Here is a 27,575-nt window from a genome sequence, read left to right on the forward strand (position 1 = left end):
ACAAAAGAACAATGGCAAGAAAAATTGATGGAATATGCTGAAATGGTAAAGCTGACGGAGAGACTTAAAGATAAGGACAATAATTATTTCAAGAAAGATTAGAAATCTTTTATGATGTATATACAGAAACAAATGCACTGAAAGGGACTCACTTGCAGAATTTGATTAAGACACTTACAATTAATCAATATAAACAGAAAATATAAATATGAGGGTAAAATGTTAAGAAAATGTTAATAAGGTATCATTTCAATATATAAGGTATAGAAAATTATAGGCAGAAGAAATGAATATGTGATAAACCAGAAAGGGAAGTTGGGGGAAGTTGAGGGGGGGGGGGATAATAGAAAATATAAGATGTAATTTGTGTTTGTTTTTAGCATTGATTACTGTATTTTCTGGCGTATAAGACTACTTTTTAACCCAGGAAAATATACTCAAAAGCCGGGGGTCATAATATACTCTGGCGTATACTCTGCAGTTCCTGCAGCAACTCCCCACCAAAGGATAAAACGACAGCAAATTAAATCAGAGGACACCAAGCTCTCTAGATGAAGCAGAAATATGCTTGAAAATTGGCCCCAGAAGCTCCCGGCCACTGGGAAGTGGAGCGGATTTCCAAGCTGGACTGGAGACTGGTTTTTTAAATTTTTATTTGGTGTGTGTTGGAAGAGAGGTAGTCTTATACAGCGAGTATATCCCAAACTCTATATTTTAACTGGAAAAGTTGGGGGGGCCATCTTATACGCCCAGTCGTCTTATACGCCGAAAAATACGGTATGTGAAAATTTTGTTGGAAAATCTTAATAATAATAACAATAACAATAATAATATTTGCCCTTGCATGTACAGAAAAAAAAAGAAAGGAAGATCTTTCCCAACAAGACAAAGTAGGACCTTCTCTCTCTCAGAAATGAGAGCAACATCCTTTTATTCAAGCACAGCGCTTGCATGGCCCCATTGATTCCACCCCAAAACTTTTAAGTCAATGATCAGAGGCACCCATGCTCCTCCCTGCCTGGTCATTCTTTGCCCTTGTGTGGCACAACACACACACCTCTCTTTTGGGAACTTTCTTTTCTGAAGCCAAGATGACATGGACTAGAATTGACCAAATATGGATAACTAGAGGAATGGCACCAAAGATAAGGAAAATAGAAATCTGCCCAAAAACCTGCTCCGACCACAACGCTGTAAGGATGGAAATGAAACAAATAACAACTGGATCCTTCAGATGGAGGATGAATGACACCTTATTTAGAGATGAAGAAGTGTATAAAAAGGCCCAAAAAACCTTGAGAGACTACTTCGAAATAAATATGAACACCAATGTAGAAAAAAGAGTAATCTGGGATGCAAGCAAAGCTGTTATGAGAGGGTTTCTGATACAGCAGAATGCTATAAAGAAGAGAAGTCAAAATGAGAATAAAGATAAAATTCTGGAGAAAATAAAAGAAAATGAGAAGAAATTGAGAGCAAAACCAAAGTCCCAGGAGATTTTGAGAGAAATAAAATTATATCAAGTACAATATATGGAAATAATGAATCAGGAAATAGAATGGAAAATTAAACAAATGAGACAAAAAACATTTGAATCAGCTAATAAATGTGGGAAACTGTTGGCCTGGCAAATGAAAAAAAGACAAAAATTAAACACTATTACAAATTTAGAAGTGGAAGGAAAGAATATACATAATCCAGTTGAGATTAAAAATTGTTTTCAGAAGTATTTTAAACAATTATACATGCAAGGGCCACAGAAAGAAATGGACATAGACCAATTTTTGAAGACAAATGGATTACAAAAAATCTCTCAAGAAAGCAAGTTAATGCTGAACCATAAAATATCTGAACAGGAGGTAGAAGGTGCCATTCAAAACATGCAATTGGGAAAACTCCAGGACCGGATGGGCTGACTTCTAGATATTATAGATCTTTGAAAGAGTGGTTATTGCAACCTTTGAAAGAAGTCTGCAATGAAACATTTGAAGGGAAAAGGGCACCAGAGTCGTGGAAAGAGGCGTACATCACACTTATACCGAAATCAGAGACTGAAAAGACTCAGCTCAAGAACTACCGCCCTATATCATTACTTAATGTGGATTATAAAATTTTTGCAGACATTTTGGCCAAGAGATTGAAAAAAGTATTGATGGAAGAGATCCATAAAGATCAAGCGGGCTTTCTCCCAGGAAGACACATGTCTGATAATTTGAGGAATATAATAGATATTTTGGAAAAACTAGAAGTGAATCTAAACACTAAAGCAGTTTTGATATTTGTGGACGCGGAGAAAGCTTTTGACAACATCTCTTGGAGTTTCATGAAGAAGAACCTACATGGGATGGGGGTAGGCCAAGGCTTTGAAAATGGTATAGGTGCAATATACTCTGAACAAAAGGCTAAATTAATTGTAAATAATGTGGTTACGGAAGAATTTAAAATAGAAAAAGGGACACGACAGGGGTGCCCAATCTCCCCACTGCTTTTCATATCGGTCCTGGAGGTCCTGCTAAATATGATTAGAAGGGACCGGTTGGTTAAAGGTATACAGGTCGGAGCTAAACAATATAAATTGAGAGCATTTGCAGATGACTTAGTACTGACGTTACAGGAGCCAGAATCTAGTACTAAAAGGGTTTTAGAATTAATTCAGGAATTTGGTCAAGTGGCTGGTTTTAAACTGAATAAGTTAAAAACCAAGGTCTTAGATAAAAATTTAACACCGATTGAAAGAGATAGGTTTCAGAATGAGACAGGATTGACTGTGGTAAAGAAAGTGAAATATTTGGGGATTAACATGACAGCCAAAAATGGGAATTTATTTAAAGATAATTATGAAAAATGTTGGACTGAAGTGAAAAAAGTTTTAGAAATTTGGTCAAATTTGAAGCTTTTACTGTTGGGCCGAATTGCTGCGATAAAAATGAATGTACTGCCGAGAATGTTGTTTTTATTTCAGACATTGCAAATTGTGGACAAGATGGATTGTTTTAAGAGGTGGCAGAGAGATATTTCTAGATTTGTCTGGCAGGGCAAGAAGCCCAGAATAAAATTTAAGATACTGACAGATGCAAAGGAAAGGGGTGGATTTGCCCTGCCAGACCTTAAACTTTATTATGAATCAGCAGCATTTTGCTGGTTGAAAGAATGGCTACTTCTTGAAAACACAGACATTTTGGATTTAGAAGGTTTTAACAATGTATTTGGTTGGCATGCATATTTATGGTATGATAAGGTCAAAGCTCATAAAGCATTTAAAAATCATATTGTCAGGAAAGCTTTGTTTAATGTTTGGATAGGATATAAGGACTTGTTGGAAAATAAAACCCCAAGGTGGCTCTCACCAATGGAAGCAAAAGCTTTGAAAAAGCTCAATATGGAGGCCAAATGGCCGACATACTGGGAAATTTTGGAACAAGACAGAGATAGATTGAAATTGCAGAGTTTTGAGAAATTAAAAAACAAAGTGAGAGACTGGCTTCATTATTATCAAATAATGGAGACATATAATTTGGATAAGAAAATTGGCTTCCAGGTGGAAAAGTCAAAATTAGAAACAGAACTGTTAGAACCCAAAACTAAGAATTTGTCAAGAATGTATAATTTGCTGTTGAAATGGAATACTCAGGATGAAACGGTGAAATCTGTTATGATTAAATGGGCACAGGATGTTGGACATAATATTATGTTTGCTGACTGGGAACAGTTATGGACTACAGGTATGAAGTTTACGGCATGTAATGCCTTAAGAGAGAATATTATGAAAATGATATACAGGTGGTACATGACCCCAGTCAAGCTTGCAAAAATCTATCATTTGCCCGATAACAAATGTTGGAAATGTAAAGAAACGGAAGGTACATTCTTTCACCTTTGGTAGACGTGCCCAAAGATTAAGGCTTTCTGGGAAATGATATATAATGAACTGAAAAGGGTATTTAAATATACCTTCCTGAAGAAACCAGAGGCCTTTCTCCTGGGCATTGTCGGCCAATTGGTGCCAAAGAAGGACAGAACTTTTTTTATGTATGCAACAACAGCAGCAAGAATACTTATTGCAAAGTATTGGAAGACACAAGATCTACCCATCCTGGAAGAATGGCAGATGAAGGTGATTGACTACATGGAATTGGCAGAAATGACTGGCAGAACCCGAGACCAGGGAGAAGAGTCGGTGAAGGAAGACTGGAAGAAATTCAAAGACTACTTACAGAAACATTGTAAAATTAATGAATATTAGAAGGATGTTGGATAGAAACTAAGAGGTTTCCAGCTGTAATGCTTTAAGAGATATGAAAAAAAGAGGTTTCACAAATGGGTAAAAGTTTAATGGTAAGGATTTGCTGAGCTAACAAATCCAACTGGAATACAAAGAAGGGAGGTATGAGGAGGTCCGAGGAAATAAGTGTATGGAAGATATGTTATTGAAAATCAATGTATGTTTATTTTTCTTTTTTCTTGTTATATCTTAAAAACTTTTAATAAATATCTTTTTAAAAGAAAACAACACACACATCTCTCTTTTGACTTGCTCTTTTGTGCAAATCTGATAGACCGAAAAAATTTGTATTTCAATTTTTTAAAAAAGTCATGCTTCAAATTTGGCTTTGATGGAAAATTGTTGCACAATTCCACTACGAAGGTGCATGCATACTGGTAAACAAATACCTGCTGTCATGGCCACAATGGACCCCCGGTTTCCTGACCTGCAGGGAGAGGGGTTGGAAGAACTAATTGTGGGAAAGGGGCAGCACGGAGTGTGAACTGAGCCCATCTAGGCATGAAGAAATATTGAGATTTTGGAGGCATAAAATGGAAAGCACTCATATGTTGACAATGGCGCGCACACACAAAAAATGGCCCATATAGGCATCGACACCTTGTATGAATATGCCTTGTGAACAAACCCCTGCTGAGCCATTACAAACAATCCAGAAACTACCAGTAGATCCCAATCCACCTTCTGCCCACCCCTCTTGTAGAGTACATAGTTTAGGAGTGAAGCAATGTATGGCCATCCATTTGCCTCCCTGCCACTTAACAAATTACTCCCCATTCAAAAACACTTTGTGCTAGACCATTGAATTATCTAAAGCATCCAGGAGCAACATCCGTACCCACCTTGTAGTTACCACCTGGTGCACCAATGGGCATCTTTAGTACAATAGCATCCTTGTCACTAGCCAGTGAGTATCCCCAACTTCTGATGTCTTGTGTAGACAGTTTGTCCAGGTTGACCCCCATGTCCACTTGCAGCTCCTTGACAATGCCAGCTCCAACCAGGAGAGGAGGGATGCTCTTGGGAATAGTCCAGGTAATTGTTTCCTTCGAGTAGTGCACACCATCTGGCAGAGGGGAGTGAGGAGAGAGAGGGAAGCTTAGGGAGTCTCCAGACGGTCACTCTTTTGTGGGAGAGACTGAAGCCCATTCCAGAAGTTTAGACTTCCCAGTTAGTGGCTTAAAGGGTTCTGTTGCCCCAGCACAACAAAACCACTTTGAAAAAGAAACAGGCTCTTTGAGGGTCGGAAAGTGACAGAGAAAGGCACTGAAGTGTGGGATGAATGAATGAGCAACAGGAAGACATACTGCAAGCAAATTGGAATGAATGCAGGTTGGATGCTCATTGGCAAATAACTACCCAGCAAACAAATCAGAATGACAGAGACGGCATGTAATCTAACCTCCACATAAGCTTTTTGTGCAAGCAAACCAGGATGGATGTTAAGCAAACAGCTTGTCAGTGGAAGGAGGAACATGCCAGTTTTGGCTCCTCTTGGGGCTGAATCCACTTACTTGCCTTTTGCTCTTTCTAAAGTCTGGCAGAGGTCCTTGCTTCAATGCTCCATGTCCAAGAGCTCCCCCCCCCAAAAAAACCCCACTATTTAAAGCTGAATTCAAGCAAATGTCAGTTCTGATTTTCTGCAGATTGACCATTTGCTCTGACTGAGCTTTATGATTGGGTTTTCACAGGGAAAGCTCCAGAACAAAAAAAGAAAGGGGGGGCACTCAGACACAGAGCTTTAAATTACAGACTGTGCCTGGAAAGAGTGGAGGGAAGGTGTGAATAAGTCCTTTGTTTCTCATTTTTCTAACCTCAAATTTAGTTCTCAACATTAGTTTGCAAAAGATAAAAAAGGGAAAGGCTAAGTCCACATAAAAATCGTTCAGCATTCACCTTGTTCTTGTACAATTGCAATGGCACCAACCTGAGTAGAGCTTCAACTGAGTTCCAGTGAGTTCTGGCAGTGAGTCGTCCCCCCCCCCAAATTTTCACTAATATGAATGTTTATACACACTTTATCCCCAGTATAAGCAATGCTGTGCACCTTACTTGTCTGAAGAACTGTACTGCAAAATTCAGAGAAGCAATTTTTTAAGTATAGCTGTGTTTGTTTTCATATTGTTTCAGAAGATGTGAAGAAGGTAGGTTCACCTTTCAATGCAACTGTTTTGAATTCCCATCAAGGAGGGAATCCAAAGCATGGAAACTCTTGTGGGCTTAAGGGGTCTACAGCTCAAAAGACAGACCCCCTTGTTTACATACCTATAGGGCAGGTCACTGCTGTGTCCACCATTAGGAGCATCCAGCGCTGCTTGTAGTAGGTGCTGGACCTCACAGAGGAGAAGGGAATCCCATTGACCTGAAAACAGAAGCAGCAGCTCCTGTCTCTGCCATTTCTCATGTTTCAGTGCCTCACAGCTCAGTCCCTTTTCCCGTGAACTAGCAAGAGCAGAGTTATTTTCAATGGCATTGCAGAATTAGGCACATGCCATTCAAATTGCGCTTAGTTTGCATCATTTATGTTGGCCAAATAGTTCAGCACCTCTTGTTGCTCAGTTCAAATCCATTCATGCCAAGTTAGTACAGATAATGAGTCTACATAAAGCCCTGGTCAAGGGTCTAGCTTCCATCACCATCATTAGTACTACTCCCACTTTTCTACTTCAGTTGCAGAAATATATCATCTAACACTCAGTGAGACTTCCTAGCCAAGGCATTCTGCTGACTACATGCTACCCACCCACTACATTTCTCATTACTAAAGTGCACATTTTCCAAGCTCAAAAAGACACAGGTGTCGCTGGCCATGCCAGGGATGCTCCATGCTGAAGGGATCAAGGTAAATATATGTGCAAAATTTATCTTATGCAAGTTTTGTTTTTACTTTACAATTTTATAAGTTGCTTTACAGCTTGAGGCCATCAAAGCAGTGTAAAGACATGCACAAAAAATACAACTCTTAATTCTACAAACCATTCAAGCTCTTGCTGTTTCCTTCTGACATGCACCTCCTTATTTTTTTTGGGGGGGGGTTATGCACTTACCTCCACCTTCTGAGCCTCAGTGGCATTGTAGGGAGCCCTGAGCACAATCCTTGTGTCTGTGGTGTTGACTCCATAGCCAGCAGCATGAGCTTCTTCCACCCGCATAGCCTTCCTCCTGGCATCCATGTGAAAGACGATTTGCCAGATGGAGGAGGCCCCTGCGACAGCCTATGGGGGAGGGAGGAGAGGGAAGAAATAATTTCAGAGTTTTAAAATAACCTCCCATAGGGAAGTCTGCTGCCCCCCAGTTCTTTCTCAGTTGTGGCAAAGGAGAGAGATACCTCCGGAAAGGCAGCAGCCCAGTCCTCAGGGGGACCTGCAGGTTGATCTTGAAGAAAGCCATCTGGGATTGGTGGTACGTTCCTTCTTACAGAGACCTTGAGTGGGGAAAGGGGACATTGTAATTGGGAGAGACCAGTGGCGTAGCGTGGGGGGTGCCAGGGGTGCCGGCCGCACCGGCCGCAACATTTTGGGGGGGGGCGCGTTTGGCCGGCCCTCCTTGAGGAAGCAGGAACCCCACTGTCCTCGGACCTCCTCTGAAGGCTGGCGGTGGGGCGGAGAGACCTCCTCCCGCCTCCAGGCTTCGGAAGGATGCTCCAAAGCCTGGCGGTGGGGCGGAGAGACCTTCTCCCTGCGCCAGCCTTCGGATGGCTGTCCTGAAGACTTGTGGTGGGAGCAATGGCGTAGCGTGGGGGTGCAGGGGGGCCTGCTGCACCTGGCGCAGCATCTGGGGGCGCGCGGAAGAGACTCGAGTGCTAAGATCCATGGGTTAGGGGGCGCAAATTACTTGCCTTGCCCCGGGTGCTGAGAACCCACGCTACGCCACTGGGAGAGACTTCACAGCTACTCTCTGTACAGGATCTCCCACATGCCTTATCCAAGTCTCTCTCTCTCTCTCTCTCTCTCTCTCTCACACACACACACACACACACACACACACACACTGCAATTAGGATTTGCCAACTAAACATTTTTGCTTCTTCTGGCAACCGACATGAAATCAAGGAGCAAGGCTCCTGGCCTTTGAAGTGTATACCTCAAATTATTTTTGGCATCTCATATTTGTTTCTAACCTTTAAGCCTGCCACCCACCTCTCCCCGTGTGCATCTGGAACACACAATTTTTCCTCCACATTCTACTCCCAGATCAACTTTCACACATGACATAAGCAGAGTCAGAGAGGTTCAAGAGCATTTTAGTGTACACTGTAAATACAGGCTGTGTACACCCCATACATTCAAAGCACATGGTTTTCCCCAAAGAATCCTGGGAACTGTAGTTTACCCCTCACAGAGCTACAATTCCCATCACCTTAAAAAAAAAGAACTACAGTGCCAAGGTCCATTGGGGGAATCTGTACACTGTGTCTGCAACCTCCTGCTCTAGGAAGTGAAAGTCTTCATGCTCAGAGACTTGGCTTCTTGAAAGGCGGCAGCAGATCTCAAGGTACGCCTCTCATGCATTTCAAAATGCTGCTTGGCTCCCTAATATAAAAATTTACCTCCATATAGTTTGCCTCACAGACTATTTCTCGAGGCTGCCACGGGCCATATGAGCAGCTCACTGGAACATTAAGCACCACCGTATGCTGCATCCCAGGGTCTGTCGCTGCTGTTATCTGGATGTTCAAAGTGAAGTGCTGGTCATCCTGAATGTGGGAAGAAGAGGACCAACAGTTAACCTGCATTAAGGGTTATGCTTGCGGTGGTGGAAGTGTTCCTCCCGCAGTATAGGATGAGCTGGATTAAATATGTAACAAACATTCCAGCTGCTCAGAGAACAAAGCTGCTAGAATGTCTGCAATCCAGCAATTATGCAAGAGGGAAAGTTGTCAATTTGGCTGGAGAGAGAGGCCCTAGCCACAAGACAGTGTTTGGGGCAGGTCAAGGACTGGCACATGTTTCCAAGGGTGTTTAAAAGGAAAGCGGCTGAAGGAATTTATAGACACTGCATTAAGAAATGCCTACTAAAATGAACTTGACACAACATTTATTTGTGGATATTTTCAAATTTTAAGAGATTAAAAAGCACCTGCTTTCAGTTAGCTGTGCTTAGCTTCGTACACCTAGTGGAATAACTAGATGTCGAGGTGTTCCTGAGGACTAACCACAGGTGGCCTGAAACATAATACAACGACCCCCCTCCCTAGATGGCACCCTTGTTTGTATTCTTTGTATTCTCCTGCTTGTTTTAAATTGCTAGTCCTCATGGAAGCTACAGGGCATTGCATGCAGATCCAACTTTAAGATGCTCCTAAGACCAGGAACAGTGACTGCCTTATGTCCCAACTCCGTCACCTTCTTCTAGCAGTCTCCATGCTTAAGCACATACTTCTGCCCATAACTTTCACTCCCATCAGGAAGACTTATGGGTTCCAGGCACTGCACAGACTCAGATGCAGAATTCAAAGGCCATCACACAGGTTCAGCCGCTTTGGTCAGAGCAAGCAGATAGCACAGCTCTGGCGGGAGGTAGTTCTGCAGGCTCTGGGCCATCTGAATGGTAAATTAAGGCCTCAGTGCTTCATAGTGCCTTGCCCTTTTGATCTGAAACGTCCCCAAGTCTCTCACAGGCTGTCAGCATTGCCTAGGCTTCAATCCACTCTGCCTCAAGAGTCCATGGAGAATGCCCTAGTGCTGCCCATCCCAGTGGGCCTTCCTGTCAGCGTCAGTCAGCAGTATCAAGGAACAATGGGGGGAATGGCTTTAAGGACCCAGCTGTTCCTTTTGGACTATGTCCACACATGACATCATAGATGACATCAGGCATGGGGGCAAGTGGGTGTGTTTTGTGGGGGAATCACCTCACAGGCCAAACTGGGACCCACGCCAGGCCTCATTATGTTGGCGGCTCCTCACCGCTGTGCAAAACAGTTTGTTTTGAGCATTAAGACAGCTTCCCACAAACAGTCCAGAAGCCTCTTCACAATCCCTGCAGCATACAGCTTAGCCCTATATCCCACCATCAGAGTATAACAGCCAAGCAGCGAGGCACGGAGCTCTATATTCCCCCAAACGTCTTGTGAAATGGTGTATCCACATTTTGCTGACTGGACCTCGTCTATAGGCCAGGGCCTGCCAAACTGGTCTGGAAGGACAAGAATGTAGATCATTAGATGAGGGAAAGGGAAATCGCTTCAGAATAGTTACCCACAACAGCATTGTGTGCATTAATATTTCATTCTTTAACGTACCTCATTGAGACCCTGGCTGCAAACGTCTGACTGTGGCACCTACAGCCTGTGGCACCAGATACTCGATAGTTGGCCAGATGGGCTTTGCATGCTAACAAGAGTCATCATGCACCAGGAAACATAGTCTTGCAACCCTCAGTGATGATATCAGCTAATGCATCTCTGGAGAGGTTGTCTCAAGCCAGTGAAGCAAAGCAAACATCTGGCCACTGGCCAGAACCTGGTTAAGGCGCACATGCGGGACCCACGCACCCCCCTCTCCAAAGGTGAAAGAAAGAATGTTACATGTAGAACAACGCCCAAGTCTTCTCTTCATCAAAAGCAGGAAAAGAAACTGAACTCACCAATGGCAGCAAAGCTGATGTACTTGTTTTGGAAATAGGCTGAACTCAATCGGAGTCGGGCAAGGCTGCCTAGACACTGCACGTTAACCTGATCTGAAGGGCAAGGAGATAACAAAAAAATCAAAGTTGTTAGCAAACTGGGCACCGACCTTCTATCAGGCTCAAGTCAACATGGGAGCAAAACTCCTAAATGGTTCACAAGCCATGGTCCCAGTATCAGGTTGAGCCTCTTGGGGATGCTCAACACATCTATACGGGCTTGCTCCTCATTTCCCTTCCCTTGCCCTCCATCCTACGACTGCACCCTCTAAACAAGAACAAAGAGGAACAGCCAGAGGGGAGTTCAAAAGGTGGCAGCCCTAATTCCCTCCAGTGGCATCTAACAGTAGCCCACTTAATGACAGCCAAATCTTGTTTTCATGTTGCTGTTCTTCAATAAGTCTTTCTTTACCTTCATCTGTTCACAGCTGTGTTTTATGCTCCAGGTTGACAATGACATTCCAAAGGGTTTCCAGAATGTCTACTCCAGAAGGACCAGCATGGACTCTTTCTCCAAGACAAAGGGCCAAGATAGGAAACTGATTTGCTCCTAGGGTTGACTTCTGTTGCCCGCCCTGTGAACTTCAGTTCTCCTTCTCCCTGGCCACATGAACTGGGTGGAAGATTGCCTAGTCTTTTTACACAGCAGCACCAGGGCTCTCCCATGATATATAATGCACCCACTGAGTTTCCTCCTCTTGTGGGAAGACAGAAAGCAGGATCAGCACTAGATCCATTTTTGTGAAGTACAGTAATCCCTGACTACTGGTCTTGCTAGCTAGGGAAGATGGGAGCTGTAGTCCAAAAACAGCTGGAGATCCAAGTTTGAGAAATGCTGGTCTCGCTATTTGAGGAGGGGGGCAAAAGGAGCCAGGCTGCAGGGGCTATTTTGCGAATGGGCAGGGGAAGAAAAAGAAATGCAGCCAGTTAAGTAGGATGGGCTTGGGGTAGGAGTGGAAACATTGTAGAAGTTCAGTTAAGAGTGCCACATAAGGAGTGAACAGATTAATTCTTAAGGACTTGCATCCTTTGCTTCTACAGCAATCGGTAGACTTCTCTTCAACGCAAGTCTTCAAGACTAAAAATATGCCCTGAGCCAGCAGTGGAGAACCTGCCACCCTCTGGAAGTTGGATTCCACCCACTGACAAGGTGCAGCCAGCATGGCCAGTGTCAGGGATGATGGGGGTTGTGGTCAAGCAACATGCAGAGGGCCACAGGTTCTCATTGTAAACTTTGGTGGGCAAAAACTCACTGAATTAAATGTACTCAGGTCCATTGTGGCAGCAGATGGTGTATTTATTCATGATGTACTCTTTTCTGCATTGCTCTCAGGGCCTCAATAAGTCAGATGTTAGCAAGCAGTACAGTGGTACCTCAGGTTAAGTACTTAATTCGTTCTGGGGGCCCATTCTTAACCTGAAACTGTTCTTAACCTGAAGCACCACTTTAGCTAATGGGGCCTCCTGCTGCTGCCGCTGCGCCACCACCTCGCAATTTCTGTTCTCATCCTGAAGCAAAGTTCTTAATCCGAGGTACTATTTCTGGGTTTGCAGAGCCTGTAACCTGAAGCGTATGTAACCCGAGGTACCACTGTATATGCTAACTTAGAGTATGCTAGTGTCCCAAGTGCAAAGAGTAGCATTGCCTCCAGCTGGGTGGCTCTCAATGGGTCTGGGCTAACCCAGCAACTGTCAAATCTTGGCCAACCCATGACAGGAGCTGCAAGTATTATGATCATCCACTCCATGGCAGACAGACGCCTGGAAAAGGGCCGAGCTGCCAACTCCTGTCCTGTTTACTTTGCATGAATAAGCAGTTCAAGAGTGGGACACACCTTCTTTAAAGAGGAAAACGATGTACCCCTTCTTCCTTCCCTATTAACAGACTGTTCACAACAAGAAGGAAATCAAGGGCATGCAAAAGCTTTGAAAAATACATTAGGCATTATATTCACCAAGCCAAGTGGTTTTTACCTGCTACAGGAACAAATTGAAAGCACACTCCAGGAGCCAGAAAGCCAAGAAGCAGCAACCTGAAAAGAGAATCATGGAATAGTGGTTGACGCTGCCTGCAAACAGTGGAAGGCAGACAGAGGGAGGCCAGTTACAGATAGGTAGCCGTGTTGGTCTGCAATAGTCAAAATAAAAAAATTCCTTCCAGTAGCACCTTAAAGACCAACTAAGTTAGTTCTTGGTATGAGCTTTCGTGTGCATGCACACTTCTTCAGATACCAAGAACTAACTTAGTTGGTCTTTAAGGTGCTACTGGAAGGAATTTTTTTATTTAGAGGGAGGCCAGCCTTTCCTAGGTTGCTCCCAGACTGTCTCTCTTCTCTTCTCTTCTCTTCTCTTCTCTTCTCTTCTCTTTTCTTTTCTTTTCTTTTCTTTTCTTTTCTTTTCATCTTAAACTGCCTCAGCTATTAGAAACCTGGCAAAACACGGAACAAGAGTGGGGGAGCCAAAGGGAGATAACACCAAAGATGGTTCTGCATCTTTACTGTTGCTCCAGAAGGGTAGAAGCAAAACTATAGGCGCAGAAGTAGCAAGGGAACAGATTTCAGCTACATGTTTGGAGATGTTGCTTAACAGCAAGAGCCATTCAGCAGTCTTTCATAAGATGGCAACATCTCCTTCACTGGAAGTACTTAAGCACAGCAGGGGCAGACTTTGGTAATATGGCGCCCTGAGGGAAGGCAAATTCTGGCACCCCCCTAAATATTATTTTCATGCCATCCTTGCTCTCACATGCTCTGTGCATGCTCTCAAGTGCACTACATCATAATTGTGGCAACTCAATTGCCTGTCTGGCTGGGGCCTAATTTTGAGTTGGTCCCCATATAAACAAAGGTTTTTTTGGTTGTTTTTGTTGTTGTTCTTGTGTGTCTCCTTGGCTTGGTGTCCTGTGCAAAGGAACCACCCGCACTGCCCTAAATCTGGCACTGAGTAGAGGCTTGGCAACCACCTGCCAGGGATACTAGCTGCAAGTTTCCTGAACTGAGCAGAGGGCATTGACTAGATGAATCCCAAGATGGCTTCCAAATCTGAAAGAGTTTTGCTTGGGCATCTTTGCTAACAAAGTTTTCTATTAATCTGGAGCATGCCCAATGGGCTGTCTCCTCTTTCTCTCGGGGTTGGGGAGTCTGGGGTGGGAGGGTGTGAAAAGAGCAGCCAGCTGGGAGGAAAACATAGTCTGTGGAGTAGAGAAGCCTAAGGTGTTCCAGGCTAGGACACTCTCCACACCCCAGTTGCTACACATACCCACGAGAATACAGAGCCTTAGCCAGTGGCCCAGCCATTAGGCAAGGTGAGGCAGCCACCAGAGGCTGCCAATAGTGGAGAGGGAGAGAAGGCAGAGCGCCCTGCGATGGTTGGAGACCACAGGTGTGTGGAGGATGTAGCGCCTGACCTGCAAGAGTTATTTGCAGCTTAATCACAAATATATCAGAACAGTTTCCATAAGTGAAAAACCTAGTGAAAACATAGAAACCAAGACGACTTTAAGAAAGAGCAGGCTAGAAAACCAGTGAAGTCAGATGTGCATAATAGCATCGCCTGCCTGGCCAGGGAGTCTCGCTTTAAGAAAAACGCTTCTGTCTGTCTGAACCGGAGTAGAAGCAGCGGGGGTGCGGAAGGCAACGGGACTCCTGGGGGGGGGGGGCAGCCCTACAGCCAGTAGGTTCAACAGGAAACCTCCTTTATCCGTGGAGGGGAGTTGGCACCGGGCGGCCCCCGCGCAGGAAACCTTGCTGGTCGCTCATTCCAGTACCAGAAGCGCCCCTCTCTCTCACCTGCCCCCCCCCCGCCCCGACTCACCTGGCCGCGGGGCTCCAGCTCCCCATCTTGCCGGACCAGCAAGGCGTCCCCGACCCTCCGCCGCCGCCGCCGCGCCCCGCGCGCCTTTCAAGGGCTCCGCGCCCGCCCAGCTGCGCCCAATTAGCAGCTGCCCCGCCCGCGCAGGAGAGGCGCTGGCCGGACAGGAGGGGGCGGGCAGCTGCCCTTTTCCGGGGGGGGGTGACCCCAGCGGGGAGCCCGCGGGCAGCATCTCCGTCCCACCTGGTCTGGTTTCCACCCAGGCAGCCCCGCATGGGAAAGAGTTGCTCCCCTGTCCTCCTCCGCCTCCATGTGGCCCAGGGGGGAGGCGGGGGGGGGGCTTACAGTATTTCAAAACACACGCTTCCTCCAGCAGCTGCCTGTGGTCTTTCCTGCCCTGTCCATATTCACCCTCAGCTGACAAATCAGAAAAGAATTCCAAGCGTTTCACCAACCAATCCTTCAACTGCATTCGAACCATACATCTTCTTCATTTGACCTTTTTAGGCCACCCTTCACTGAAATCATTTCTGGGGCTGTACACATCATTTAAAAACTGCTGCACCTAAGAACAATCTCTGAGTATCTCACAGTCTTCACTTAATGCAACTGTTGAAGAGCAGAACCCTATTAATCCGTTACTGCTAAAGGATTCCTCAGGATTCCCATGTCACCCTGAAGACTTTATTTCTTATTTCAGCCAAAATTTAAGGGACGTTTGCTGTTAAAATGTCTACCAATCAAATCCCATACATGTCTGCTCAGAAGTAAGACCCCCTGAATTCAATTGGGCATGCTCCTCTGTAAGTGGGGTTAGAATTGCAGGCACATTCCATTGTCTCTTGAGGCAATGCTAACAGCATTACATCAACAACATGCTGCAGAAATAGTCCTGCAAATAACAAAAGAAAGAAAGAAAGAAAGAAAGAAAGAAAGAAAGAAAGAAAGAACACCAATTTGGACAAGCACTTGGCGAGAGAACCGCCACCTACACTTCTGACTGAAGCTTCCAGAAGCTCACCAGATGGGCCACATCCTTTGCATTCCAGGGGACGCACTCAAGAGCCACTTGATCTCCCTTGGCGGCCTGCCACTGAGGTGGAAATGTAAAGGGATGGGAGGAAATAAAGCCAGGACAGGCATTTAAAATGAACATGTGAACATAGCATTTTGGTCAACTCTTGGTCATGTGATGTTATTCTGTGGCTCAGCATGCCATTAGATGAGTGAGAGTGGAGGGAAGTATTTGAACTTGCCTAGAGTGGCCAAAAACAACACCCATCGCAGCCTAGACCATCCCTTGAGTTATCCATTTCATCTGATGCTAGAAGTGGTCTGGAAACTTTATAGGTTTTTATAGAGTATGGAGAGGAAGAAAGAAGATGCCATACTTTAAGAACCAAGGTGAATGGGTGCTGGAGCTTATGCTTGGTTGCAAGCCATACTCCCTGAACTGGAGGACCCACCTCACTGATTTATTATAGGTGATGGAATGCACTCTGCACATGACCTGGGGTACTTTTGTTCTTTTTCTAGACCAGGGGTCTGCAACCCGCGGCTCCGGAGCCGCATGCGGCTCTTTTACATCTTTGCTGCGGCTCCGGGGCAGATACTAGCGAGGGGAGGAGGCGCATTGTGCGCCCCGACACTCCTCACTGTGGTGGGCGCTGTACTGGCTGTAACGTCGCATGGGGGCGGTGCGTGCGTTAGTCACGCACCGTCCCGACGTCACCTTCCCACCCGCTGTCAGATCGTGGCTCCAGAGATATATTTGTTTTAAATGTCGCAATGGTTTTGTGGCTCCCAGTTGTTCTTTTTTCTTTGGAAACGGGTGCAAGTGGCTCTTTTTGTCTTAAAGGTTGCAGACCCCTGTTCTAGACATACTAAGCCCTGGTAAACCCTCGCCAGACTTGATTGAGGCAGAAGAAGTGAGGGAAAGCTGTACCTCCTGGAAAAGGGGGGGGGAGTTACAAAACACTGGGAGACTATTGGGATGGTCAGTTAGAGAAAAGGGGGTGATGTGACTTGACCTTGTGCGTTTGCAACTTTTGGGATTAGGAATGTGGGCAACCGCCATATTATAAATTCCTCTCACTTTCAATTCCTTTTATCGCCTATTGACAGAACTGTTGCTTTTCAAAGCTTTCACTTTTGGCTGCAAACAGACAGATAATTTTGCCTAGAAGGCATTTTAGTTTAAACATTTTAGTTTTTAAACATTTTAGTTTAAAGACTGGCATGATGCGCTATGCAAGTCTCATCAGCTGCTTTTTATTTCCTACACCCATGCTTTTAGTGAGCAGAATTTCAACAGATGCATTTTTACTTTTATTTAACCAACAAATTTATATACTGCTTGATTGTACTAATATTTCTACAAGAAATATTAAAATTACCAATGAAGAATCATAGAATCATAGAGTTGGAAGAGACCACAAGGGCCATCGAGTCCAACCCCCTGCCAAGCAGGAAACACCATCAGAGCACTCCTGACATATGGTTGTCAAGCCTCTGCTTAAAGACCTCCAAAGTAGGAGACTCCACCACACTCCTTGGCAGCAAATTCCACTGTCGAACAGCTCTTACTGTCAGGAAGTTCTTCCTAATGTTTAGGTGGAATCTTCTTTCTTGTAGTTTGGATCCATTGCTCCGTGTCCGCTTCTCTGGAGCAGCAGAAAACAACCTTTCTCCCTCCTCTATGTGACATCCTTTTATATATTTGAACATGGCTATCATATCACCCCTTAACCTCCTCTTCTCCAGGCTAAACATGCCCAGCTCCCTTAGCCGTTCCTCATAAGGCATCGTTTCCAGGCCTTTGACCATTTTGGTTGCCCTCCTCTGGACACGTTCCAGTTTGTCAGTGTCCTTCTTGAACTGTGGTGCCCAGAACTGGACACAGTACTCCAGGTGAGGTCTGACCAGAGCAGAATACAGTGGCACTATTACTTCCCTTGATCTAGATGCTATACTCCTATTGATGCAGCCCAGAATTGCATTGGCTTTTTTAGCTGCCGCGTCACAGTGTTGGCATAACATGGCATAAAGAGGTTCACCTGTAGTGGGTCAAGGCCAAGGGTCTCTGTCGGTACAGAGAGTGGTAATCTCCTCCTCCTTGTTTCTTATGAACATTGCCAGAAGGAAGGATAATTTCTAGGGCTTGGAGGTGGGGGTCTGCTCAAACCCACACTGAAGGTCTGTTGTGATTTGCTCAGGGCCAGTCAAGTCTGCAAAAGTCTCTTCCTGTTACCTGCCTTCTTAAGACTGAAAATACACAGCAGCCAAGGGCTTTAGCTCAGAAACATTTTTTGTGCAAGCTTATATGCCATTTGTAGATACTGATTTGTCCCAGTGAATGTATCATTGTACTGACCTTGTGGGTTACATTTGAGAGTTACAGGACTCACAGTATAGCCATCTCATAACTTGCTGAAGATGTTTAGTCATTACTTCTGAGAAAGAGAGGGAGGGACCGAATGCTGCCTCCACCCAGACTATTTGGTTCAAGAGGCTGACTTTATTTTCCTGCCTCCTGGTGGCTGATTGAGGCTGCCTTTGGAGAGAGAGAGGACCGTGTGCCAACAAAGACAGGAAGAAATTCACTGGTGACTACAAGCTGTGATCAAAGGCTTGGATGGCATGTTGGCCTTGCTGTTTTCACCTCCTGTTAAATATTCTGTGGGCTAAATAAGTCAAAGCCAGCCAAGCTGGGCAGGAAGCACACAGCGGAAGCATTCTGCCAGCAGTTAATTGGGGTTAAAAAACTAGCTTTTGCTGCACATTCAAAGGGACAAAAGGCAAAGGAAGCATTTCTGCTGCACCATTCAGACCACTGTCTTCACAGCATCTTTATGTTGAGATGCAGATAACACTGGGTGTCTGTGGAGTCACCGCAGTGCTCATGGCATGTTGGGTTAGGCTTCTCATTTAGAGATCAACCACTAAGTCCAGCTTGCAAAATGAGACCCATCTTCAGCCTACTTTCTATTTCAGAGGTTGCCAACTAACCAAGAAAAACATTTTTCTTGTTCCTGTGCTAAAGGCAGCTTGGGCTACAGAAAATGGCAGAATTCATGGCACTTCCATGCATGCGGATAAACATGGTCACTTGCTAATGTCTGTGGGTCAAACTTGACACAGGAGCAGTGTCAAATAAAGATGTGGCAACCCTGCTATCTCTGTTTGCATGTTTTCTAGCTATATTTTTTCCTGCCTCATGTCAGCAAATGCCTGTCTCAAGGGACAAGGGAAGAGTGCACCTTCACAGGTGTAGTCAAACTGCTGAAGGGTTACTGCTGTGACTGTAGAAACAGTTTAAGGGAAACGACTGTCTTGAGGCAAGGCGCAACCCCATTAAGGGTCCTCATTACCCCCATTTGGAAGCATTAGTACAGGTGGAGATGGAGAGCCATGGTGCCAAGGCTGCAATCTTTGTACACACTTGCTTACTTCTTATTGTATTTGCTGGTCACTTTTCTCACAGACGAACCAAAAAGTGACAACCAGCTAAGAACATTCATCCAATAAAAATCTAAAAACATAGCAGAACAGATAAAACACATGAGGACTTACTAATCCCACAGAAAGAGGCCTCAATGCTACCCTTCAAATTAAAGTATAAACTGGGTAAAGATACAAGTCTTTGCCTGGTGCGTAAAAACAGGTAAAGGCTTGCCTCCCTCCCTGGGAAAGCATTCCACAAGTGGGGAGCCACCACTCCAAAGGCCAGATCTTGGGAGTATAGATGCCTAGGTTTGGACTGCAAGAGGTCTATGTTTGCTTGGGAACATCCCATTTAATGGGACTTATTTTTGAGTAAACTCAGACTTCATGTTTCTGCTCTACTGTTGCCAGCTTTTATTATTTTTGATGTCCTTTGCCTTTAACAACAACTAGCAACAAATGTTAGCAGGTGTAATCTAAGGCTTATCTCCATACTATGAAAAGCACCACCTGTGGATGTCTACACCACATGCTGCTGTTAAAGACACAAGCTAGTTATTTTTCTGGTGAGTTGGCAACTCCACTTTGCTCCCATCAGTCTGTAAGCCACTCCTTGCCCGCCCCCGACAGCACACACCTCTCCTCCCAGTCCAGGGAAGCTGGCGGTTTCTTTGTGCACAAGTTTCATTCCAGCTCTAATGCCTGTTTGGCTGTGTGCAGAACCCGAACAAGCCCACACTTGAATTAAACTAACAAAATCTGACAAGGCAATGTCTGGCCTGACAGCAGGAGAGGAAGACACTTTCCTGTGCTTCAGGCAGGAAATTCACCAAGACAGTCAGATGGATGTTTAGTTGGAATGAAGAGGGGAGGATGCATGTGCATGCAAGGTCTTTTTCCTCTTAACAGTCTTTCTAGCCAGGAACAGTCTGATGTGGGAGTATAGATTGAAATGGGATTTACAGCCTTTTTGGCTTCAGAAACCAGCAAGTAAGATAGAACTGCTTAAGTAACCTGTCGGAGGTGGTGTCTAAGGACACTGAGATACATAATCCTCCAGTTCATCTGCCCAGCTGCCTGTCCTCCTTCACCTGCTTAACCATCTCAGGAAACTCAGGTAACTGCTCATCAAGGGCTGCTTCTGTTTTGTTCTGCATGGCCAACACTCCCCCAAATCTCTGCTTCACAGACTTCAGGATATTCATTCTTCTTTTCTTTAAAATGTGCCATGCATTCAATTTGCTGGGGATTAAACACACAACAAACCTCATCTGAGCACCTAACTACAGATGTGTGTAAGAGAGTCCTAAAGCCATTTTTTTTTTTAAAGCGAAGCTCCTCTGGAGAGGGAAATTTAGACTAGATGGTTTGCAAGGGGGAGGGAATACTTAGCCATTTACTTACCTTTCCAAGCAGACATCTAAGCACAGTGGAAACATATAACTGGAATCCTGTGAAGAGGGAGATTTTGCAGTACAGACAGGGCAACATCCTCCCCGCCTTCTTGTGAAGCAGTTTGCATTTTTGGGAGGGTATCAAAATACTTTTACATGCATTTGGATGTAGCATGTAATTAGGCTCTGGGACTCACCACAGGAAGTTCAGTACATGTTGGACCAAGGCTCCTCAAATAATTTAAGGCAATTATATTAATAAATCTTGAGTGGCAGTCATTGTACAAGAACTAGAGACTTGCCTTCTTTTCTTTTTTAATGAAGCATGGAGTCCAAGTGGGAGGCAACAATTGCAAGGGGGAAAAACACTTTTAGAATTAACCAGGAAGTCCCCTCTACAAAAATTGATGCATGTGTGACTTTAGATTTTTCTCTATAGCACAGAAGACTGTCATAAACATAAATTATATTTGTGACCTCAGTCATTGGTTAAAACACTAAAAGGCAGTAGTGGGATCCTTTTTCACAAAGCTATTGGTTGGAATGGCACCTGCATATTTCCCTGTGTATCTCTTGTTCTGCAAGAGACTTTTGCTTGCTTACTTTTTTTAAAAAAGGAAGCAGTTGGGGGGGGGGGGAAACCCTGAAGCTGGGGGCCCTTGCTTCAAGATCAATACAGCAGATTCACTTACACCTCCTCCTGGGGAGGGTCTGAGTGGTGCACACATTTCTGTTGTGTGTGCTGCTAGACTGTCTCCACTTTGGTTGCATGGGAAAGGGGCAAATGGCAGGTGCTGAAATTGCCTCTGCTGCCCAACTCCTAAGTCCTGTCCTTTCTCTTCCATTCTTCTCTTCCCCCTAAACCCTAGAAATTAATAAATGGTAGAATTTTGATTATCTGAAGGATTGAAGGGAAGATTGGAGACCAATGGAAAAGTGCTGGCAAAGCTTACTTTCCAAGTCAGGGTCTCACCCAGGATAGATGCATTAACATGACAAAAGCTGTTGATGGCCCATCTGAGAGGAATCTTGGGCCTGGGCAAACTGAGGTTGCCATGGGATTGGTGTGTGTGTTTGAGGTGACACAAAAAGAGAGTCTTTTGAGCAAGGTGTGTTGGGAAGAAGGGAGAGGTCAGAGACTGAGATCCATCTTGGGCAGGCTGGCTGAAGGCAGGCTGGGAGAGTTGCCTTGGACTCCAGACCTGCACTGCTGTGGGGGACAAGCACCTCTCGAAATGACCAAGCTGTAAGATCTGGACTCTCTATAGGCAGACTGAATGTGTAAAGAGGTGAATAAACCATAGTTCTTAAAGCTACAACAGTCTCCAATGTGTCTCAATTCCCCAAAGGATCACAGACCCTGGGTGAGCACCTGGAACCCCCTGGAATCTTGCTACCAACCGGCAGAGAGAATGGGTGGCACCCAACTCTTGTAACATTATTGTTTTTACCTAGTCACCTTAGTGGTATGGAGAACTAGAGATCATGCAGGTGTGCTGGCTCAGACACCCTCAGAAGGCATAAATTCATAAACTTGTGGTGCCTGCCATATATTGTTGAACTCCAACTCCCATTGTCTCCAGCCAGCCCAGCCAACCATCAGGGACAATGGGAGTTGTGGTCCAGCAACATCTGAAGGCCATCATGTTGGCTACCTTGCTTTAGGGCTTTATAATTCCAAACCATCAACTTTAATTACTCCTGGAAGGCAACAGAAGATGGGCTGTCTCACTCTATTGAATCATTGCTAGTGACGGCCACACAAAGACTGTGTTGCAGTAGTTTAGCCAAAAGGTTACAAAAGTATGAATGGCATGAAGAGGGACTGAATTAAACAAACAAACAGGTTAAAATAATTATAACAGGTACAATGAAGCTCAGTGGCCCGCATTCCAGCCACCATCATATTTTTGGACCTTATTGCAGGAACTCCTGAAGGCTGTGAGCCAGACTGACCAAGGGAAGTTGTCTATGCTGGGTAATGTCCACAGAATGTAAGATGGCAGGATCCCAAAGGATGTGCTTTTTGGGGCTTCAGGCACCAGGCCTACTGGCAGACCAACTCTGTGTTAAAAAGATGTCTGCAAATGTGACACAAAGGCTGGCAACATTAAACCTGCCATATGAGAATTCCTTGCAGATGACCAGTGTCCGGAAACAGTCAGGTTGTGCATCCACAACAGTGACCAGAGGAAAAATGACCACTGGGGGTGAGAGCTGAGAGATGAAATGTCATGGTGCATCTGTAACAGCGAAACCAGGCACCTTCATCTGCCCCAGCTGCAACAAAACATGGCGCTCCCGTATTGGTCTCTGCAGTCACAGCAGGTGCTGTAACTATCCAATAGTTTGAATTTATCTCTGATGACACACTCTTCTATTGTCTCTCTAGACAGACAAATGCCAACAACATGGTCAACAGAGTACTTACCTGTTATCAGTGTGTTACCAATGCTTCCTGTGGCCATTTTGGGGTTTGTTTAATTGTGTTATTATGGTACTTACAACCTATTTATATATGATGCAAATACCATATGTACATATGTACAGTGGTACCTCAGGTTAAGTACTTAATTCGTTCCGGAGGTCCATTCTTAACCTGGAACTGTTCTTAACCTGAAGCACCACTTTAGCTAATGGGGCCTCCTGCTGCTGCGCTGCCAGAGCACAATTTCTATTCTTATCCTGAAGCAAAGTTCTTAACCCGAGGTACTATTTCTGGGTTAGCGGAGTCTGTAACCTGAAGCATATGTAACCTGAAGCGTATGTAACCCGAGGTACCACTGTATATGGGTGTGTGTTTTAAATATGTTGTAAGTCATCTGGACCCCTTCATGGATCACTGCCTTGCCGTGGCGAAGGGGCTTGAATAACTCAGAGAAGCTATGAGCTGAGCTGTGCAGGGCCACCCAAGATGAACGGGTCATAGTGGAGAGTTTTGACCAAACGTGATCCACCTGGAGCAGGAACCGGCAAGCCACTCCAGTATCCCTGCCAAGAAAACTCCATGGACAAAGACAACAGGCATATAAAAGTTATGATGCTGGAAGATGAGCCCCTCAGGTCGGAAGGCGTCCAACATGCTACTGGGGAAGAGCGGAGGACAAGTACAAGTAGATCCAGAGCTGATGAAGAGGCTGGGCCAAAGCCGAAAGGACGCTCAGTTGTGGATATGCCTGGAAGCGAAAGGAAAGTCCAATGCTGTAAAGAAAAATATTGCATAGGAACCTGGAATGTAAGAACCATGAACCTGGGTAAGTTGGATGTGGTCAAAAATGAGGGCACAAGGAGTAAGTGGCCCTTTTACATAAGCATGACCCCAGCCTGACTCTGCTACATAAAGAGGTGGAGAAAAGCAGAGATGTTTGTTTGTATAAAAGTATTTATTTATTTATTTTAAATGATCTTTATTGAAAAAAGAATTTTTAAAATCACAAAGAAAAAAGAAAAACAAAATTACAAAAAAGACAAAAAAAAACAGAAATGAAAAAGAAAAAATAACACCCTCATTTTCAAATTCTCCACTTTCTTTACCTTCTTTCCATGACCTCCTCCTCCTCCCATCTCTTGTATCTTGATTGATAATTGTCACAGCAAATCCTTTCCATAATTCATAATATTCTGTCTATACATTACCTTGCTCTGTTTTCATCTTATCTTATGTTAAACCTTAAAATTTAAAACTTATTTATACCAGCTTCTCATAACCATTACCTTTTTACCTAATTCTTTAAACATTCTTACAAGAGCCTAGTAATTTCATTTCAACATTTTTGCAACTTTCATAAAAACATTTCTGACAATATAAAAAAAAGAGAATAAAAACAATCCAATCTTCTTCCAGCGTCTCCTCCCCCCGGTCCCGGGATTATCAGTCCTTTTTGTCCCAATTAGTCTGGCCCATTTAACCTGGTGATCTTATATCCGAGGCCATCAAATCTCTTCCATGTCCCTTCCGCAGTTCTTCTTCATATTTTCCTTTCACTCGTGGGAACTCCAGCTTGATAGTGTTTTTGACCCTTTTCGACAGATCAGCCCCTTTCTCATAGTCCAGACTAAACTCCATGTAGTATTTTAAAGCATATTTCAAGTAGTAAACATGTTTCCAATTCCCTCCAAGATAAGTCCCAACAGCTCCAAACCTCTGACGGCCCATTGCCAGATTCTGAGAGTCCAAACATCCCTGCATATGGGGGTCAGTCCAACCCCCCATTTCCAGCCAAATTTGTTTTTCAGAATCTGGTTTTTTCCAAGTTCATTTATCAAGTCCAAAGACTCATTTTCTTGCTGGGCCAAAAGTCCCTCCATCTCAGGCGCCAAAGGTTCAGCAAGGTCCTCTTCTTTCAGTTGTTCTGTCATGGCACGCTCCTGTTTTGGTTCCTTGGTGGGCTCCATATGATTTCCCACTACCTGTTCAAAGGTTCTGGCCGCATTAGTCATAAAGTCCATCTTCTGACTTAACTGATCCAATAGGGCACTTATTTTGCAGAAAGCACCCAACAGTGCTTCTGAAGGCATTGTCCTGCAAGGTCACAAATTCTTTCCCACAGTTGTAATCAATAACAGCTGCAAGTTCCCAGGGTTTTGTTACAATCTCACAGTGCCCCTCTAGGGGGAAAGCTTCTGGTAGTTCTTTCCCTTAGAAACAATAACAACACAGTTTCTTTTTAAAGATATTTTGTCCATATTTGTTCTTTTAAAAGACGAAAGGAAACAATGGAGTCACAATGTTTCTCTTCTTTTAACTATCTGTCAAGACATTTATTTCTGGTCAATGAGCTTCAAATGTCAAATCTGACACCCTGCTCCAGGGTCAGGACGGTGGAAAAATTACTTTACTTTAACTTCACTTCTGCAGGTTTAAACGGCTCAGGAAAACCCCCCCTTCTTCTCCTGCTACCGAAGAGGGGTTCAGCAATTTAAAATGATGAAAGTCGATCCTTTAAAAATAATTTTTGAGGCTCTAGTTTGTATTGTCTTTGCTTTGTTCTAACTACAAAGAAACGGAAGGGTGACTTCCTGTTTATCCTTCCCGTTTCAGTACCAAATTAGGGTTCGTTTTAAAGTCCAAATTCCTTCTTATTTCGCCAATTCTTATCTGAAGTCCAAATATTTACTGTTCCAGTACTCACGGTTGGTTATTTTAGATGCCAAATTGTCCCAGGAAAAAGGCAGCGCTCTCCGGCAACGGCTATGCGGCTTCGCTCCACAGAAAAAGCAGTAAACTCACAGCACCGTGCCACTTCCCCCTCTTCACTTCAGAGCCCGTTTGTGGGTTCCTTTGTGGGTTGGGGGGGCGCTAAGGGTGCCCGCCGAGTCCCACGGTCACAGGCTTCATCCGCCTGTGATTTCCAGAAGGGTCCCCGCTACGCCGCAGCGGAAAAGACCCGTTTCTTGCGGAGCTGGTCCCTCCGGTTCAGAGGGAGTCTGCCATTGCTGGTGGCGCCACCCCGGAAGTCCTTTGTATAAAAGTATTTAATTAAACCTACATTATTATTATTATTATTATTTATCACATTCAGATAGAAGGTCATGGTCAGCCTGGCTCCCTTGCCCCTAAACCTCACCTCCACCCATAGCATGCGCAAAGACTTGAGACTGTTGGAACCGGGAACTTATTTACTAGTTTTGGCTTATAAATCGCCACTCACCTACGACCTGTGGCAAGTAAGAACTGGCAACCTTGCAGGGACACACAGTATTGAGTTGCTCAGAACTCAGTACTGCATGAATGGAGACTGCCCTCCCCGGGACTCTGATGTCATTCAGATAACATCAAGCTAATGGTTTCCTTTGGAATATGTAATCTGGTATAATTTCCTCAGTGCACAGTCTATAGAAAATAACAGGAGCATTTAAATTTGGTTTGTGATGTGTAACTGAGTGTTTGCCTTGATTAATTTTTTCTTGGGTGAAGTCTAGAGTGATTTTGTTTTTTTTTTTAAAAAAATGATATTTATTACGTTTCGAACAGTTTCAACACAACACTACAAACAAAAAGAAAAAAGGGGAAAAAAGAACAATACAAATACAATACAAAAACACTGCATACAAAACCAAACAAAAACAATTTAAAAACACCTCAAACATTTTCAATATCTTATCTTTCATTCGCTTATTTCCAACGACCTCCTCTCACCTCCCTTTTTGTATTCCACTTCTATTAATTGTTTCAGCAATTCCTTTCCATCTTCCTCTGTTTCCTATCCTATAATTATCTTAACACATTCTTGCCTTATTTTTTCCTTTAATTTTCTGTTAATCTATTTATACTTAATTCCTTATAACATTTCTACTAAAGCCATATAACTTCATTCCAACATTCTTCTAACATTCATTAATTTTACAATATTTCTATAAATAGTCTTTAAACTTTTTCCAGTCTTCTTCCCCCGACTCTTCTCCCTGGTCTCGGATCTTGCCAGTCATTTCCGCCAATTCCATATAGTCCATCAACTTCATCTGCCATTATCCAACACTTCAGTGCTTTCAAGAAGCAACCATTCTCTCAGCCAGCAAAAAGCAGATGGTTCACAACAAAGTTTAGGGCAGGGCAAGTCCACCTCCTTCTTTGGCATCCGTCAATATCTTAAATTTTACTCGAGGCTTCCTGCCCTGCCAAACAAATCTAGGGACGTCCCTCTGCCACCTCCTGAAACAATCCATCCCATCCAAAGCTTGCAATGTTTGAAACAAAAGCAACATCCCCGACAACACAGCAACCCTCTTCCCCACCATAGCAACTCGGCCCAACAATAACAACTTCAGATTTGTCCATATTTCCAAATCCCCCTTCTCTTCAATCCAACGTCCTTCACAGTTATCCTTGAATAAATTCACATTTCTGGCGGTCATACTAACCCCCCAAATACCTCTCTTTCTCAACCGATGTTAGTCCTGTCTCCTCCTGAAACTCTCTCAAGCTTTCCTTTTCCTCAGGTAGGGCTCTGATCCTCAAATTCATCTGTTTCTCTTTAAGTTCAATCATATCCAATGTCAGCTTGTGTTCATCAAGTTGTCCT

At 44.2% G+C, this 27,575-nt stretch overlaps 1 protein-coding gene across 1 annotated transcript in view; it reads right to left on the minus strand.

Moving 5' to 3' along the window:
• LOC309522492 (uncharacterized protein) overlaps window positions 1-14,901 on the minus strand; it is a 38,316-nt gene extending 23,415 nt beyond the window's left edge. The window contains exons 1-9 of the mRNA XM_082205795.1: window positions 14,720-14,901; window positions 12,881-12,939; window positions 10,868-10,960; window positions 10,293-10,417; window positions 8,832-8,978; window positions 7,611-7,706; window positions 7,330-7,497; window positions 6,548-6,644; window positions 5,125-5,348 (exon numbers count right to left, since the gene is read on the minus strand). Coding sequence (XP_082061921.1) covers window positions 5,125-5,348; window positions 6,548-6,644; window positions 7,330-7,497; window positions 7,611-7,706; window positions 8,832-8,978; window positions 10,293-10,417; window positions 10,868-10,960; window positions 12,881-12,939; window positions 14,720-14,745 — 1,035 coding nt within the window. The 5' untranslated portion in view covers window positions 14,746-14,901. The remainder of the gene's footprint in view (window positions 1-5,124; window positions 5,349-6,547; window positions 6,645-7,329; window positions 7,498-7,610; window positions 7,707-8,831; window positions 8,979-10,292; window positions 10,418-10,867; window positions 10,961-12,880; window positions 12,940-14,719) is intronic.
• Window positions 14,902-27,575: the final 12,674 nt, after the last annotated feature.

The sequence above is a fragment of the Podarcis vaucheri genome (genome assembly GCF_965113315.1).
Source record: "Podarcis vaucheri genome assembly, chromosome: 17".
Lineage (NCBI taxonomy): Eukaryota > Metazoa > Chordata > Lepidosauria > Squamata > Lacertidae > Podarcis > Podarcis vaucheri.